The sequence below is a fragment of the Megalobrama amblycephala genome, linkage group LG7, assembly GCF_018812025.1.
Source record: "Megalobrama amblycephala isolate DHTTF-2021 linkage group LG7, ASM1881202v1, whole genome shotgun sequence".
Classification (NCBI taxonomy): Eukaryota; Metazoa; Chordata; class Actinopteri; order Cypriniformes; family Xenocyprididae; genus Megalobrama; species Megalobrama amblycephala.
In genome coordinates, this window is record NC_063050.1 from 5,143,229 (window position 1) to 5,162,097 (window position 18,869).

General features: G+C 40.0%; 2 protein-coding genes across 2 annotated transcripts in view; one reads left to right on the plus strand and one right to left on the minus strand.

Annotated features, from left to right (window-relative positions):
* Positions 1 to 18,869, plus strand: part of LOC125271164 (microfibril-associated glycoprotein 4-like) — a 101,961-nt gene that overhangs the window by 22,865 nt on the left and 60,227 nt on the right. The gene's annotated exons all lie outside the window — the stretch shown is intronic.
* On the minus strand, positions 16,900 to 18,370 carry LOC125271163 (microfibril-associated glycoprotein 4-like). Its single transcript, XM_048195160.1, has 5 exons — positions 18,219 to 18,370; positions 17,919 to 18,128; positions 17,742 to 17,838; positions 17,488 to 17,655; positions 16,900 to 17,397 (listed from the first exon to the last, which is right to left on the minus strand). The coding sequence occupies exons 1-5, from the start codon at positions 18,222 to 18,224 to the stop codon at positions 17,141 to 17,143; spliced, it is 738 nt and encodes a 245-aa protein (XP_048051117.1). The 5' UTR covers positions 18,225 to 18,370; the 3' UTR covers positions 16,900 to 17,140.

Below are 18,869 nucleotides of genomic sequence, written 5' to 3' on the forward strand. Positions count from 1 at the left end.
TTGTGTTTCACGTGAGCGTTTTTTACTTTAACTGAAGAACACAAACGGTGAGTTATTCTCCAGCATTTAAATTATACATCCAGAATTTTATACAATTTACAAATGAAATTAAGTAAAGCTTTCTTTTAATTTACTTTAGATAAACTGCACTGCTGAGGAGCGATTGAGAAGATGGCAGCAAGTTCATTGGTTTCCTTCATTGTGTCAGGCACATTATGTTGATTTCAGTATGATGTTCATCTCTTTCTCTTTTTGTAGATGATGGTGTTTTTGGCAACTCTTGTCTCTGTTGTATTGGGCAGTGACTAAATTATTGTCATTCAACAACTCATGAGAAACAGTCAGTGGGATTTACTCCATCTATCCAGCAGGTGGTGCTCCTGTCTGGGTTTACTGTCACATGATCTCAGGTGGGAAAGATGAAGATAAAGGAGGATGGACGGTACGAATGTGACTGTAGATCATTAAACACACATCAGAACATACATTATGAATCATGTCTTCTATATAAACCCATCACAGGTGTTTCAGAGGAGAATGGACGGCAGTGTGAATTTCTATCGGCCGTGGAATCAGTACAAAAGAGGATTTGGGAATGAGGAGAGCGAATACTGGCTGGGTAAGATCTCACAGTGAGTGTCCGTTTGTGTGGATGATCATGTGTTTGGTTGAACATGTTCTTCATGTGTGTGTGTGAACAGGGCTGGAGAACATACACCAGCTGACACGTAACAAGAAGTACATGCTGAGAGTGGATCTGGAGGACTTTGAAGGAAGGAAAGGTTTTGCTCTGTACTCATCCTTCTCTGTGGATTGTGAATGTGCAGGATATCAGCTGCATGTTTCAGGATTCACTGATGGAGGAGCAGGTAAGACACTTTCATACTTTCACACTTGAAGACAATTGTTCATCCACTATTAAATGTTTTTTTTAATTTCACTTCATTAAATATAATGTTACTGTCGTCACTGATAATAATAATAATAATTCCTTACATTTATATAGCGCTTTTCTGGGCACTCAAAGCGCTTTATATATTGAAAGGGGGAATCTCCTCAACCACCATCAATGTGCAGCATCCACCTGGATGATGCAACGGCAGCCATATTGTGCCAGAACGCCCACCACACACCAGCTTATTGGTGGAGAGGAGACAGAGTGATGAAGCCAATCAGTGCATGGGAATGATTAGGAGGCCATGATGGACAGAGGTCAATGGGCAAATTTGGCCAGGATGTCAGGGTTACACCCCTACTATTTTTGAAGGACATCCTGGGATTTTTAACGACCACAGAGAGTCAGGACCTCGGTTTAACGTCTCATCTGAAGAAAGGTGCTTTTTGACAGTATAGTGTCCCCATCACTACACTGGGGCATTAGGACCCACACAGACCACAGGGTGAGCGCCCCCTGCTGGCCTCACTAACACCTCTTCCAGCAGCAACCTAGTTTTTCCAGGAGGTCTCCCATCCAGGTACTAACCAGGCTTAGCCCTGCTTAGCTTCAGTGGGCAACCAGTCTTGGGCTACAGGGTGATATGGCTGCTGATGCACCTCTGTTCATAATGGTCAGAAGTTGACCACTTTTGACAAAGACCAAGACCCCTCTGAGAAGAACTGTGCCAACCTGTATCTCGGGGCATTTTGGTACGCAGCCTGTCACTATACAAACCCCAACGGTGTGTATTTATGGGAGAAGATGATACTCATTACGCAATTGGTGTTGTTTGGTCAACCTGGAAGAATTATGCTGTCAGTATGAAATCCATCAGCATGAAGATCAAACGTGTGTCTTAGAAACATTACAGTGCTTCTGAAGGGGAAACATTGGACTTTTTATTTCATTTGATGACATTTTAAGATTTTAAGATTAAGATTTTCTTTTCTCTTTTCATTGTGTAACTGAGCAATCTTTGAAATATATGTTGGCTGTTGGTGTGGCATGATTTATTTTGTTAATTTCTATTGTTACTATTTAGATGATGCTTCTCTTCAAAAACCTTCAGTAAACTTCTACTATGAACGCCCTTTTCTTTAAATAAAACCTATTTAAAGCTAGACTTATTTGACATTTGATTTTGTTTAAAATGACATCACGTCTGTTCATTCAGTCTATGCCTATGAACAGCACTCTAATATTACAGTCTTGACCCTCCCAGAGGGTTGGACAAACTCTTAAAATAAAGACTGCTGTTTTTGTCTTGTAGACAGGGATGTCCTCAACTTTTCTGGATCCTCATTTCGTAGGAAACCTTTGCTCCCCTGCTGCTCTTGTGGCTCTGATTGCCATTCTGTCATCAGATTTGAACTGTACTTCATGAACCTCAGAATTCAACCATGGCTTCTGATCAGGATGATTACAGGTTGTGTCAGGGATTTGCCTTCATAATGACACTTAAAGGTGAACTGCTGTGCCACTAATGGCATTAAACAGAATTGCATTTAGTTTGTTTGAGAGGCTCAAATTGCCTGGACATAATAACACCCGATTGACTAATGGCTTTATTTTGGGGAACTTTCGGTTAGTCTCCGACCAATGGCATAAGGGAAAAGTGTCTTTATTGATGACACTCAATGAATTGTTAAAAACGCTTCTGATGGTGAACAGGCTGTTTAATTGTGAAAGCATATGTAATGGAGGCCAGCTTGTAAGAGCTGTGTGAGTAAACCTCACTCCCCTGGCCTCAAGAGATGTGTTAGAGACTGTGGTCTTTAGCGTCCTTGTTAGTGTGCCCACCTTCCATGCCAGAAACGCTCATTTGAATCCCACTCGGAGCAGTGCGAGTAGAACTGGAGGGGTTACACATACAGTAGGCCTAATTATTATTAAAAAATAGAAAGTCTTATTTATATAACACATTTCTTTTTTTCAATGTGTTTGACAAAAATAGGCATAAAGATACACCATGAACAAAACAATGAAGCAAAGTTAAAAGGGTATAATTCACCAATGGGAAGATGGTCTTTTAGTAACATTTTGGTGTCTGTGCAGTGGAAAGGTGAAAAAACTTAAACTGACCTGTAGTTTTAACAAAAGCCCTGGAGCTGGCAGAAAATGACGTTTTGCACCACATAACAGACTTTTGGATGATGAACTCAAGTAATTGTGGGAAACAAACCACACAATAAAACACTTTGAACAATTAACACGTACCATTGGTTGCACAGTTCACTTGGCAAGGTTTGCACCGCTTCCTCATTCCCTTCTCTCTTTCCTCACCACTAGATCACCTGAAGTTCACCTAAATATCCAACATATGTAATGTTCTGTGTGAATTAAAGTGATTTGATATCTCATGTTTGCTGTCATTTGAGTGTTTTTGTGGTCTTACAGTTTTACAGGAGTAAAAAAAAAAAAATTAACATAAAAATCTTTGAATTCAAAAAAGTACTTCATAGCTTCAAAGCTTCATAGGAGCAGGGAATTGGCAGACATTTTGGATCTTTGGTAAATGTGAAAACAGCTGCTGGAGGATTTTTCCAAGATTGCTACAAATGGACTTTGATACGCAGAGGAGGAGCTTGAAAATCAGATATTCAAGACGTGTTTGTGTCATCAAAGACTGAAGAATACAAACGGTGAGTTACTGTTTTATTCTCCAGTGTTTAACATAGACAGTCTGGGCATTCATGTTCTTACAATTTTTAACATATTTTTAGATCAAAAACCAATCTCTGCAGCTGTGACCCTACTGAGGAGAGATGGAGAACATGGCAGTATGTTTATTGGTTTCTTTCATTGTGTCAGTCACATTTTTTGGGACGATTCCACCTTCGTTTCAGTGTGATGTTGATCTCTTTCTCTATGTCTCTTGTAGATGATGGTGTTTTTGGTGGCTCTTCTCCCTGGTGTATTGGGCAGTGACTGTACATTAATGCCATTCGACTGTTCTGATGTCTACAACTCAGGAGAAACAGTCAGTGGGATTTACTCCATCTATCCAGCAGGTGATGCTCCTGTCTGGGTTTACTGTCACATGATCTCAGGTGGGAAAGATGAAGACAACGGAGGATGGACGGTACGAATGTGACTGTAGATCATTAAACACACATCAGAACATACATTATGAACCATATCTTCTATATAAACCCATCACGGTTGATTCAGAGGAGAATGGACAGCAGTGTGAATTTCTATCAGCCGTGGAATCAGTACAAGAGAGGATTTGGGAATGTGGAGAGTGAATACTGGCTGGGTAAGATCTGTCTGTTTTTGTTGTCTGAGTTTCTCAATCCACCACGGTTTTCAGTATTTTGTATCACACTGTGAAGTCTAAAGACTTCAGTATTTTTAAGCTGTTTTGAACATTGTAATCAGTAGGTAAGATTTTAAAACAGTTTCAACGCAAAATCAATATTTCATGTCAACATTTATGTGGTGATAAGCCATGTAATCAGTGGTATGACTCTTAAATGTCTGTCTTGGCTCAAAGCTGCTTGTTAAGAACGTTTTTTTCTTTGCGGAAGCTTTTCAAGTGCACTGTTAGACCTTGCTGTAGAAAAATCGCCAAAATCTGACAGTGACAAACCATTTTCCATTAAAATAGTAATATACTGTAGAAATACAGTAATATTTGTCATCTTCGAGAAAATAGCCTACAGGAATATACTGTGAGTTAACATCGCTCAAAGTTGACACTCAGAGGCTGTGTTCTAAATCACACCCTATACCCTCATTCACTATTCCCTACATTAGTTCACTAATATAGTCCACTTGACAGAGTGAATGAAAAGAAGTGAGTGAATTCAGACACTGATGAACACCTGATAAACAGAATCACTGAAGGACAGAGAAACAAGAACAGAAAAAAGAAGACAAGCAGAAACACAAGTACTACAACTGACTTCAGCCACACTGAGTGTGAAATAGGGCTGGGCGATATGGCAAAAAAATAAAATCTCGATTTTTCAGAACAATTGACCGATTCACGGTTTCGATTTAGATTTTTTTTCCCGGTTTAACTAGTCACCTTAAAAACGTAACTACAATATCAATATGATTTAAGTAACGTTCTCTTTATTAGCAATCTGGTTAAAATAAAAAATTCAGTTCCAAGTGAAGCACACATGAAGTGATCAACATGGTGTAAATGTAAAACAATTTGTTAAATATCTTTGCAGAAATATGCCTGAAATATGAAGACAAATGTTGTACAAACTTATCTTAAACACATCCTACTCAGAAATAATATAAGAAAATGCTTAATATTTCTTAGCCAAAAATAGCAATAAATAACCCCAGTAATAGGCTATTATTAACAGCAAATGCTTAGTAAAAACAGAAAACAACAGCAGCTTTCAGCCTGTCACCATCATGCAAACATGAAATGCCAAACAGGTTTACAGGTTTTTGCATTTCATTGCACTATTTGTCCTATTGTTTTTATGTTTGGCGGATATGTTTAGGTGTTGCACTTGTCTCATGTCTTTTGCAGCGTCTCACCCATGAAATGGCATTGTAAAAACACGGCGGTCAAGTTAAAAATAAAAAAGCTCAACTTGTGTTTAATAACTTTGCCTTTTTTTCTCATTCCACTGCCTGCATCTCATTTTTATAACGCAATAACAGATTTCTGAATGAACAGCCGCTTAAGCACAGTGATGTGTTCTACGTTCAGAGCATCACATGAGAGCGGTTAATCAGGCGCGATCATGAGGTCAGATCATTTTATTCTCCTAATACGATTATCATTGTTGTATTGTCAACATGTTTAATTGAACGCTTGCTAACATTTTTATTCAAAATCGCGATTTCTCGATTCCAAAAATAATAAAATCGAGGCAAAACTAAAATTTGAAATAATCGAAAAAATTGAAAAACCGCCCAGCCCTAGTGTGAAACCAGTTTACAAATCAGTTTGACATTATTCCTTTTGTCACAGAGACGAGCTCCGTGGTTCCCTCCTCTGGCTATCGGAGGGAGCTGCAGGGCTTGCAGCTCACCACTCCCGCAGCGTCTCCACCGCCCGCCGCGACCGCCATTACATACGCAGTAGGGACGTTGCCGCCAACTAATCCCCGCCTCTCTCTGCCTGAAAAAGTCAACGGAGCCCCAGCAAAGTGCAAGGGATTCATTCTCCAGTGTTCCCTCTTCATCAATCAGCAGCCTGCCCTGTTTAGTACTGATGCCTGTAAGATCGCTCTAATTTGTTCATTGTTTACGGGGAGAGCGCTAGACTGGATTACAGCGGTATGGGGAGATGATGGATCTGCTTTCCCTTCGTATGAGTATTTCTTGCAGAGATTCAGGGAGGTGTTCGATCATCCTGGTGATGGCAAGGGGGGTGGCGATCGCCTCATAGAACTCACTCAAGGTTGGAGAATGGCGGCTGAGTATGCTTTGGCTTTCCGTACACTTACTGCACAGACCGACTGGTGAGTGACATGCTCAAAGTATGTTTCAGAAGAGGACTGTCTCATGTATTACAAACTGAACTCGCCTGCCGAGATGAAGGGAAAAGTCTGGAACAGTTTATTGAACTCGCCATTCATGTCGATAACCTCATTCGTTCCTCCAGCAGCTGACCCTGAGTCCAGTGACCCCATGCAAATCAACACTTACCGTCTGTCTGAGGAAGAGAGAGGTCGCCGCATAGTCCATCATCTGTGTCTGTACTGTGGCAGCCCTGGTCATATGAGAAACAACTGCCCGGTGCGTTCTCGCCCTGAAACCCCATGTTCGGTGAGTGATTCCAAACCCCATTACTCCTCAGAAATGTGTGTTTCTGTGCCCATCAAACTGGTGTTTAATGGCGTTCATCTGGAGACCTCTGCGTTACTGGGTTCCGGGGCTGCGGGAAACTTCATATCCCAAAGCTATGCTGATCAGCAGAAAATCCCATTAATCGAATGTCTCTCTTCTCTCACAGTGGAAGCCATAGACGGGCGCTCTCTGGGCTCAGGAAGCATTAACACCATTACACAACCTCTAACCATGCAGATTGGCATCTTTCACACAGAACGCATCCAATTTCATGTCCTGCCTACATCCACCTCCTCTGTCATTCTGGGGTTACCGTGGCTCCGCACTCATAACCCACACATCTGTTGGAGAGAAGGTCAAATCATCCACTGGAACAAACACTGCCTATCCAAGTGTCTGCCTCAATCACCTCCCTTATGTATCAGAACCATCCAGGCCACCGAACCCACTGTAGTCACCACTGAACCCGCCACAGAGACTCCCTCTGGCTTACAACTCCCCAGCGAATACCAAGATCTGGCAGTAGCCTTCAGCATGGTACGTGCGTCTCAATTACCTCCTCACCGTCCTCACGACTGTGCCATAGATCTAATTCCAGGAACATCACCGCCCAAGGGTAGCATCTTCCCGTTATCTCAACCTGAATCTGAGTCTATGAAGAAGTATATCGAGGAGGACCTGGCCAAGGGTTTTATACGACCATCTACTTCACCTGCATCTGCTGGTTTCTTCTTCGTGGGGAAGAAGGACGGGGGTCTAGAAAAAACGGGGCGAGGACGGGGGACGAGAAAAAAGTAGCCACCATCCTGAACTGGCCGCGTCCCAATTCACTCAAAGAACTACAACGATTTCTGGGGTTCGCCAACTTCTACCGCTGGTTCATCCGAAATTTCAGTACCATAGCCTGTCCGCTTACCAGCATGGTGAAGAAGGGGCAAAACCGACTCAAGTGGTCTCCACCTGCCACTAATGCCTTCCGGGACCTGAAAGAGTGCTTCACCTCGGCTCCCATTCTTCACCATCCAGACCCCTCTCTCCCGTTCGTCGTTGAAGTGGATGCATCCAACACTGGTCTCGGGGTTATACTCTCTCAAAGGCAGGGTAATCCATCTAAACTCTACCCTTGTGCATATAATTTCAGGAAGTTCACATCTGCAGAATGCAACTACGATGTCGGGGATCGGGAACTACTGGCCATAAAAACCGCCTTCGAGGAGTGGCACCACTGGCTTGAGGGGGCTACACATCCTTTCATTGTCTTGACTGACCACAAAAACTTAGAGTACCTACAAACTGCCAAGAGACTCAACTCACGTCAAGCCCACTGGTTCCTGTTCTTCTTTCGATTTCATTTCACTGTCACCTACCGTCCTGGATCCAAAAACATCAAAGCAGATGCTCTGTCACGGCAATTCAAAGGTGAGAACCAAATTCAAAGCCATGATACCGTAATACCTGCCTCTCTTGTTGTTGCACCTATACAGTGGGATATTATGATGGAACTGGAACAGGCCAATGCTGGAAACGAGACACCTCCTGACTGTCCCCCAGAGAGAACCTTTGTGCCCATGGACTTCCGCAACCGCATTCTGGAGATGGTACACAATTCCCCCTCTTCTGGTCATCCGGGTATTACAGCAACCACTCAACTTGTTCTGAATCGGTTCTGGAAGCCATCTCTTTCCAAGGATACAACTCACTTTGTCAATTCATGCCAAGTCTGCCAAAGAAATAAACCCTCAAATCAAATCCCCACTGGCTTGCTGCAACCTCTACCACTTCCACAATGCCCCTGGTCCCACATCGCCGTGGACTTTGTCACGGACCTGCCTATCTCGAACGGATACACCACCATTCTCACCATGGTGGACCGGTTTTCCAAGGCATGCCGTCTCATTACCCTCGTCAAGCTACCCACGGCCATGCAAACCGCCGAACAACTTTGCAACTGGGTCTTCCGTATATATGGTCTACCAGAGAACATTGTGTCTGACCGGGGCCCCCAATTCACCTCTCGCCCCTGGGCAGCATTCTGTCAAGTGCTCAACATCATTGTCAGCCTCACCTCCGGCTATCACCCACAATCCAATGGTCTAACAGAACGTCTAAACCAAGAACTCACCCGCTTTCTCCGATCCTACTGCAATCAAAACCAAAAAGACTGGTCCCGATACCTGCTGTGGGCCGAATACGCCCAGAATTCCCTGCGCAAGCCATCCACCGGAGTAACCCCATTCCAGTGCAAAACAATCTCCTTATTTTTAGCATTATCATTATTTTTTCTGTAACTCTGACTGCATGTTCTGAAAAAATTGAGAAATAATATTTCATAAAAATGTTTAAAAATGCCAGAGAAGTACATGCTGTCTTTAAATGCATGAAAAAAAAAAAAATCATAAAGCTGTCATTTGTATTCATAAAGTCAATGTGTAATATAATGTGGTGTACGGTTAACCGTACATTTTAAGACATTTTAGAATGACCCGAATTCAAATAGACCTACTATTTATAAAACCATAATATCAACCTGCACAAAAAAACCCAAAACAAACAAATATGGTTTCTGTAAAATCCATTATCATATTTAAAGTGATTTTTTTTAAGGAACACTTCTGCATGCTAGATTTTTTGTAAGAAGACCACAGATGGGCTGTATAGAGTGGTGTACAGTAAGCTTTAAACAGAGCCACTTTAACTCGAGTAGAACAGTAACTAAACTTACGTGCTATGGTGTTTGCCTGTGCATATAACACTGTCTGTATATGTCATCATCATCATTCATATCATCTGCAATACAATGACCAAGGTATTTAATCTTTTTACAGACCTCAAGGCAATTATTGGCTAGCGTGAACACAGGAAAATTAAGCAATTTATCTTGTTTCGTTCTGCATATTAAAACAGCACTTTTGCTGGAATTGTATTTTATATCAAATTCCACCCCATAATCAGAGCATATATTAAGAAGCTCCTGCTGCCCAGCACTACTCGGACTAAAAGTAACAAGGTCATCTGCATACATAAGATGATTCACCAGCATGCCACCAATCATACAGCCAGTGTTGCATCCATTAAGTCTCCTTGACAGTTCATCCATATATATATTAAATAAGACAGGGGACAAGATTCCTCCCTGCCTAACACCATTGGACACTCTAAAGGGGGCAGATATGCTACCCCCCATTTGATATGCATCTGCTGGTGGGCATACCAATAGGCAAGAACCCTCACAATATACCCAGGGACTCCCCTTTGTTTTAGCTTAATAAAAAGCTGTTTGTGATTCACTCGATCAAATGCTTTGGAGGCATCAATAAAACACATGAGAATAGTGGAATTTTTAGACTTATACAAATTCACTATTTCCTTGAGAGCATAAATACACATGTCTGTGCCATGGTTTGGCTTAAATCCAAACTGATTATCCAGGGAAGAGATATACCCACTCACTCTATCAAGGAGGATTCTTTCCATTACCTTGGATAAAATACTGGCCAATGCTATAGGTCTATAATTATCCAGGCAGCCAACTTTTCCAGCTTTGTCCATAATAACTGGGACAAGCAGAATAGATAACATTGAATCTGGAAGTATGCCATGGATCAACAAACCAGTAAAGTTGATTGCTAAGAGGGAAACAAGCCTAAGACTGGCATTTTTCAGATGCTCTGCAGTTACTGAATCCATACCACATGCTTTATTGTTAGGTCATTTCCATATGGCACCAAATACCTCATGTGTCAGAATACTTATTGATTCATTACTAATAGCAGAGTCCTCCACATGTGGATCATGTTTTAAACATTTAAAGAGGGAGCTATAGTGCTGTCTCCATATTTCAACAACATTATCTTTTCCGGAGACTCCTTCAACAGTACAAGGAAGGGAAGATTTACAGTTATTGAGGGACCTCACCTCCTTCCAAAAGTCAGTAATATTGTTGCTCATCATTTTACTGGCCATAGAGTCAGCCCTCATGGCTTGCTCATTTCTAGATATAAAACGAACAGCATACTTATATCTGGCATTGGCAAGCTTTTTATTCTCAAGCTCAGGGCCCTGCCTAGGTTTCCCAGCCAGGGCCCAAAGCTTGTAAGCTTCCCAAGCTTCAGTGTGATATGGTGCTACATGCTCATTCCATCCTGGTCTAATATTATAGGCCCTGTTTCTCCTGTGTTTTTGAAGAGGTTTACCACCCTCCAACAGAGCAGCCACAACATCATCATACATGACACATAGAGTACTCTTGTGCTCCTCAATCTGACAGTTGACATCCTTACACATAATAGCTTCTCTGGGCAGATAAACATTACTTAGATAATGGTCTGTATTAGTATAATAAGCCAAAAGATCCTCTTCAGAAAGAGTTGACCAGTCTAATTTAGTACTCACATTACCACTGATAGCATTGTCGTTGCTGACTGTAGATGGTAATTCTTCAATGTTAATTGTGAGGGCCAAAGGTATATGATCTATTGTTGTGACCCCATACTTAATACCCATATTCTCTATGGCTGCATGCCCATCAGCTGTACTAAGACAATGGTCAAGCCATGATGTTGAGTGCCAGGCTTCACTTATGTATGTATAACTGTCTGCAGGCAACAGTACTCTACTTGATAGAGTGAAGTTATTATCTTCACTGAAGCAGATCAGATGCTTATAGCAAATAATGAGTTACTGTCATTGATATCAGCATTCATATCCCCAACAACATATACACTGCAGATGCTATTGTCTTGAATAAAAGCATTCATAAAAGCCAGTCTATTTAGATATTCAACCTCATTCTCACTAGACTCATATGGAGTATAAACATTTAAAATGACAAAATTATTACATTTATAAGTATATTGTATACCAATACACCAGTCAACATCAAGCCTGATCGGTTTTATCACAGCATCAAGCTTTTTATCCCAGAGCACAGCCACCCCACCTGGGATTCTGCCTCTGACTATAGCCTTGCTAAGATCAGTCGTTGACTCTCCCACTCCAAGAAAGTTTTCATTAAGAGTGTTCAGTTTCTCTAAATCTTGTTTAGCAATAAAAGTCTCTTGCAAACATAAAATGTCACATTCGGCGAGCAAACTGTCCACCACAGAACGTCGAGCTTTATCCCCTGCACTCTGTCCCAGGCGCAGGCCACGGCAGTTGTAAGACAGTACCCGAATTTACATTTTCATGCCGACGGGTCAACACCAGAGTGCCCATTAGCCTCCCTTTCGGACGGCACACGACAAAAACCAACAACACTGGTCACTAAATGATGTCAGTCGCTGAACATTATGCAGTATTATGTTAATTTAGCGATAGATCAATCTGCTTTGAAAGAATAACCAGTGGAGGAAAATATCCAACATAAATTTTAGTTTCGCTTTTTCTTTGCACGAAAATCGCTTAAGAAGATGTCGTCCTTACACAGTTTTGACAGCTGAATGTGAAATTCATGTGGAACTTTAACAATGTAAGTTTTCATGTTTTTTTTAAGAATATAAATAAATAAAGCTCGCTTTTGTGTTTACCAATATTTGTATTTCTGTTTATGGAAAACAACCTGATATTAATGCGGAAGTAAATACGCTAAATCCATTAGGCCTACTGTGATTATTATGATGTTTTTTTATTATTATTTATTGGGTTATTAATATAATTATTAGATTGTTAGTGAGTTTCTAAAGCCTGTTGTTTGAGTTTGACTGATCATGTTCAGTGTTACACAGGAATTATTTATAATGTTTCTTATTTGATATTTTTATCATATAAGATCCCTCAGACATGTTTGAATGTTTAGTAATGTTTTACTGCTTAAGAAAGTGTTTTATCTCTGTATAAATATCTGATTATTATCCTGACCTGAACATCATCACTTGGGTAAAGTTGGTTTTATATTCGCACATTCGGACATCCGTATTCAATAGCCTTGTTAATCACACTACATTGGACATTCAGTGGACATTCACAAGTAAATATGCCATTAAAACAATACTTGCCTATTTTGATCGACTGTGAAAAATGTTGTAAGTTGACAATCGTTGGTTGTCAATATCATGTTGCTGCTTAAAATTCGCAAACATTAATTTATTGCACATTTATTGGAAAGCCTGAATTTATCAGAAGTCCGAATGTGCGAATATAAAACCAACTTTACCAAAGTAACATCATCCATCTCTTCTGTTTCTCATCAGGTTCAGATGCTTGAATCTTCTGCTGCTGTTGTGTTTGATACATTATAGCGGTCAGTGTCATTTTTGTTGATAAATTGTAACAATCTTTGATTTTCAGTTCCATGTTGATCTAGACGATTGTTTATATTTTGCACATGACTTGACGTGAAATAATGAATGTGTATTTTGAAGTGTATCTCTGTGTTCTTTAGTCTTTTTCTTTCATGTGGTGTCAATATACAATATACTAAATTGGTTTATCTTGTTGTTATTATTAAATTAATATTAAGCTGCATTTGGATCCTGCTCTCTCATGTCTCACGTTACAGATTCAAATGAATCAAATCAAATCTACAGCCAGAGATAAAGTCAGATTATCAGGTCAAGTCTGAGTCAGAAAGATCTGATTGAAGCGGATCATTGGGTTCTTTCTGATTGGTTGATTTGGGAGCGGTTCTTTGGTTCAATAACCCGTCTGGAGATGCTCATTGGCTCATTCAGTGTCAGGAGTGTGTGTGGAGACTGAGAAACATCTGGAGCAAAATCAAATCCAGTCAAATAACTCCAGAATATTGTGTGGATGAAGGAAGGGGTTTGTGCTGGATAGTGTTTTGATCCTGGAAAAAGATAAAAATCATGTTTTAGAGCTTGATTAAACGTTTGAGAGTTTGATTTCTTTTGTTTTGCAACTTGACAAAGAAAAGTCAAACTTTACAGTGTTGATACTCGGTGTTGAATGAATATTATTGTCTGTTTGCAGAATCCTCTCCTTGATGTGTGACGGGGGAACGAGGAGGCTGCGTCACCCTGTCGTGTGAATTTGAGGACAGAAACATTTATAATATCGGTTTAAGCAGATTTTCAAATATTACAGTAGAAAGACCTGCTGAACTGGAAACTGAGAGGTTACTACTGAATCCATCAAAAATCATTAAAGTGTTCACAGTATAAACATTAGGTTTTTTGTATACATTTTGGCCTTAAAAAAAAAAGCTTTACTTGTTTACTTGATTTTTTTTAAGTATTTTCAATAGCTTTCGGTATTCAAGCCTTCTTGTACCTCAGTTACATCATGTGTACTGTATGAATTGAGGATGATTATAAACTGAGAAAGTAAATGTGATGAGCAGGGCGGGCGAGAGCCGTGAGGGAATGGCGCGAGGCCGGTGACGCGAGCAGTAACGAGCTCCACCTGCGAGGCGCACCGGCCTTGAGTCTCGGTGCGTTCCAAACGGGATATATCGCCCTCTGAAGGGCACTTCGGAGTGAAAATATTCATGGCCGCCATATTGAAGGGTCGTTCCAAATCGAAGTGCTCAAAACTGGCCACTTCAAAGGGCCATTCTGAATAAAGGATTTTGAAGGGTACAACTCATGGACACTTTGGGCCCCCATGATCCTTTGCACAGGGAAGTTCTTTGACAACACAGAATGGGTGCAGGAGGTTAGAAGTTCGATTTTACCTACAAATGTGTGTATAGTATTCTTCTATACTGCTGCAACATTTATACGATTTTGATTTGGTACATTATTATGGTCAAAATTACATTGTACTTCAACAAAAATACTTTACAGCTCTTTACTTTACATACTTTATGTTTCAAATACATACACACTATAAACGATATTGATAAACAAAAAATAAATAAATAAACTGACGTTAAACAAAGGGCGCAGCTTGCACAATCTACTCTTCCTTGACTGTCTCGTTAAGATGACACGTTTTTTTTTTTTACCCTTACACCCTTCATGCCCTCAAAGCTCTCACTCCGGAGGGTAAACCCTTTGGGCATAGGGATGAGCCCTTCCGAATGGAACGCAGGGTCTCTCATGGAGGAGCTCCGGGAGCATAAAAGGAGGAGCGACGACAGCGAAGGACGAGAGAGGACCAGGCCTGGATATTATGTTGTGTTTTATTATGTTTGTGTGGCCGGCAGACGTCCGCGAGGGTCTGCCAGCATTTCTTTCATTTTGCTCTAAGTTTATTTTATATTAAAGTTTTGTTAAATGTTCGCCGGTTCCCGCCTCCTTCTTCCCACATCTACGAACCGTGTTACAGTAAACATGAAGTAAACATAAACATAGACTCATGATGATGATCAGAAAAGGAAATATTGCATATAAAATTATATCAAAATATGAACATGTGCAATATAGTAAATATATTAAAGAAGAATGAAAGAAGTTCTGTCACAATCACCCAAATGATACCAAAAAAAGAAATGTGTTGTTCTGATGTTTTTTATTTATGACTAGAAACCTTTGCCTGGATGCCAGCCGAACTTAGCCAGACTCATATTCTGACTAGGAAGTTGTCGATGAAATTCAGTTCCTTTAAGTTGCAGGTTTTTTGCAGCCACGTGTTAAGCCCAAGCAACCGTGTAAATCTATTTGTTCCTCTTGCTGGGAGTGGTCCACTGATGAATGACTGAACTTTTAGTCTTCTAAGCATTTCAAAAAGTTCATTGAAATCCCTTTTAAGGAGTTCTGACTCCATACCCACATTCATCATGTCTGGAGATTCCTCACCCACATTCATTAACACTTCAAATCTGTTCTCCAGATGTATTGGCGGTGGTAGGGAGCTAGTGTTTGGGGTAGAGGATGCTACTGCATTAATATGTGATACTCATGACAATCTGATGTCTCGAGTGCCTTTGGGTCTCGCTCCCTGTTTGTGCCATCGATTAGTATGTTGATCAGTTTCGGCACTCAGTATGGTCTGTTTAGGGGCATTAGATTCATGGGACTCACCGACTGTGTGCTGAGGACGTCCATGATGAAGCTCTGTTGTGTGTTCCTCCTTGGTAGTCCCGCAAGTAACTTTGTTTCAAAGTTACCAAACTAATGCTTTTGGGAGATCAAAGTAATGGTTATAATATAGGGAAATATATTTTCTTTCCATAAGGGGAGGCAAGATGCACTGTTTGAATGGAGAATAATATTTTTGATATAAGAAAGTGACACTGGGTCAAAATGACTAAAGCACAGCCCGACACGACATCATCAATACGACAGCCAGTGCCACAGTTTCCTCAAAATTATAATCACAATTATTAATCATGTTTATTCTATCAAAAGAGTAATGAAACTATGGCTATTTTGCAAATTCTTTACCAACCTACACTTCACCCAAAAGGCCTGTAGGTGGCACAAAGACTTAAATTTAACCAACTATGATAACTTCGTTAGATGGTACATCAATTCAAAACATGGTTTTGGTGAGCGCTTTGTAATATGTATTCACATTAGATTTTAAAGCAACACAATTCGTTTGCAATAAGACAAACCAGATTCAAATTGCCCGGCAAATTCGTAAAGCAAAGAACAATCATTTCTAACTGATCAACATTATGAAAACTGGTAAAACCTTTAGGAACTTCAAAAGATAAAACAGCAAAATTCCTAATATTACTTCCAATATTTCCAAATTATGTTCATTTTCATAGAGCGGGCCAATATCGTGACGATTATTTAAAATCAATCGAGAGAAGCAGATATCGTTATCGTGATTAAATATGATTAATCGTGCAGCCCTAATTTAATTTAATTTGACTTGACATTTGATATTCAACAGTATTCTTGACATTTATTCAACAGTGCTTTTGATCTGCCTGCATTGACACTATTCTTTAAAAGGAAAAATTATATACCAATTATCAATGTAAAGCTGCTTTGACACAATCTGCATTGTAAAAAGCGCTATATAAATGAAGGTGACTTGACTTGACTTGACAGCCCAGTTATGTCTATAAAACTCAGGTTTGAAACCAAGGTAAAAAAAAAAAAAGAAAAAAAAAAGCTAGCTATTATCCCATTATCTTTCCCAACAAAAAACTTATATACACAAATAACATTTTCTGTAAAGGAGTCAAGCTAAGCTTGTCTGTGATAAGAAAACCTTACACAAAGTTCATTTAGATGTAAGGTTGTATTTATAGGGAAAGTTTATGAGCAGCTGAACTGAATTCCTCATTTACGTTTCCTGAGGTCTGTTGTAGTGTTAAAGAAATCCACATCAACACATAATGCCTTTCATTGCTGGAGTTTATTAAAGTTAATTGTTGATTTGTTTCAGTTGTAGATTTAAAAAAGTGACCCAAAACAAAGAAGAAGAAAATAATTAATGAGATTACACAAAACGACAGCCATATATCCTGTTACAATATATACCATGATTTACTAAGTTACAGAGTTAACAGAAGAAGAGAAACCAAAAACCTTAATTTGATTTTGTTTCTGAGAAACACTGTAATGTTTCTTCAAAGGTCTAAGACACACGTTTGATCTTCATGCTGATGAATTTCATACCAAGAGCGACATTGTTCTTATAGTGGAACCAAACATTTCCAATGGCGAAAATGGTGGGATCTTCTCCCCATAAATACACACCGTTAGGGTTTGCATGGTAACAGGCTACGTACCAAAATGCCCCGAGATGCTTTTTTGCACAGTTTTCTCCAGAAGTGTCTTGGTCTTTGTCAAAGGTGGAGAACTTCATACCATTGTGGTGGGTCAAAGAGTCACCTGCAGAGAAGAAGAGCATCATTGAGGACATCAGGAGCACATTTACTGAGTGTGAATTTTTTTTTTAATATGAATGAAAGTGTCCTATACCTGCTCCTCCATCCTTGAACCCTGAAACAAGCAGTTTATACCCGTCAGTTTCACAATCCACAGAGAAGGACGAGTATTGAGCAAAAACTTTTTTTCCGGTGAAGTCCTCCAGATCCACTCTCAGCATGTACTTCCTGTTACGTGTCAGCTGGTACATGTTCTCCAGCCCTGTTCACACACAAACACACATGAAGAACATGTTCAACCAAACACATGATCATCCACACAAACGGACACTCACTGTGAGATCTTACCCAGCCAGTATTCGCTCTCCACATTCCCAAATCCTCTCTTGTACTGATTCCACGGCCGATAGAAATTCACACTGCCGTCCATTCTCCTCTGAAACACCTGTGATGGGTTTATATAGAAGATATGATTCATAATGTATGTTCTGATGTGTGTTTAATGATCTACAGTCACATTCGTACCGTCCATCCTCCTTTATCTTCATCTTTCCCATCTGAGATCATGTCACAGTAAACCCAGACAGGAAAGCCACCTGCTGGATAGATGGAGTAAATCCCACTGACTGTTTGCCCTGCTTTATAAAGGTCAGAACAGTCGACCGGCGTGTTTTCATCAGTACTGCATCCGCTCACCAGAACAACAGAGAGAAGAACTGCTAGAAACACCATCATCTACATGAGACAGAGAGAGAAAGAGATGAACATCACACTGAAATACAGTTGAATCCCTCTGTATGAATGTAGAGTTGTTGATGAACTTACTGTCATCTTCTCAGTCTCTCCTCAGTAGATCACAGCAGAGATCTGTTTAATCTAGACAAAAAAAAAGAATAAAAATGTCTTAAAGTTGTATAAATGTCAATGTTTTCTGAGGTAAGTGATGAATAAATAGTAACTCACCGTTTGTGTTGTTGAGTCTGACAGACACTCTTTATATATCTGTCAGATTTTCATGCTCCTCCTCTGTGTCACAGAAGAAATTTACTTAATGAACACCCACATTTTGGATGCAAATAAAAAAGGCATCTGTCATCCTCAATGCAAATATATATGCAGTGTATTGTATTTTATCTATTCAGTAAATCTCACTGAATCTGGGTGATTTAGTTTAGAGCTACAATTTGTAGTTTCGATTAAATCCATCATGTTTATTATTTTGAATGTAAATGTGGTCTCTCTCATAATGTGCGTTAGATTTCATGAATTTTCCATGTGTTGTTTGCTGTTTTTGCAGTGCCTTCAGTGCTTGGCCCCAAATTCTTCTTCTTCTTCCTTTTCTTTAATGGAAGTCTGGCAGAACTGTTTGGTCAAAAATTGTGAAAACTGGCACATAGAAAGAGGAGAGTCTGAACATTGATCAGAGCACATTTTTCCTCTGATTCCAGCACTCATTCTAAGTCAGATGCATACCAT

Excerpts from the sequence above, each read along its gene's own strand:
- LOC125271163 (XM_048195160.1), bottom strand. Across the intron at positions 17,839-17,918 it reads AAGATAAAGGAGGATGGACG|GTGTTTCAGAGGAGAATGGA; the intron begins GTACGAATGTGA and ends AACCCATCACAG. Across the intron at positions 17,398-17,487 it reads GTTCAAGGATGGAGGAGCAG|GTGACTCTTTGACCCACCAC; the intron begins GTATAGGACACT and ends TCTTCTCTGCAG.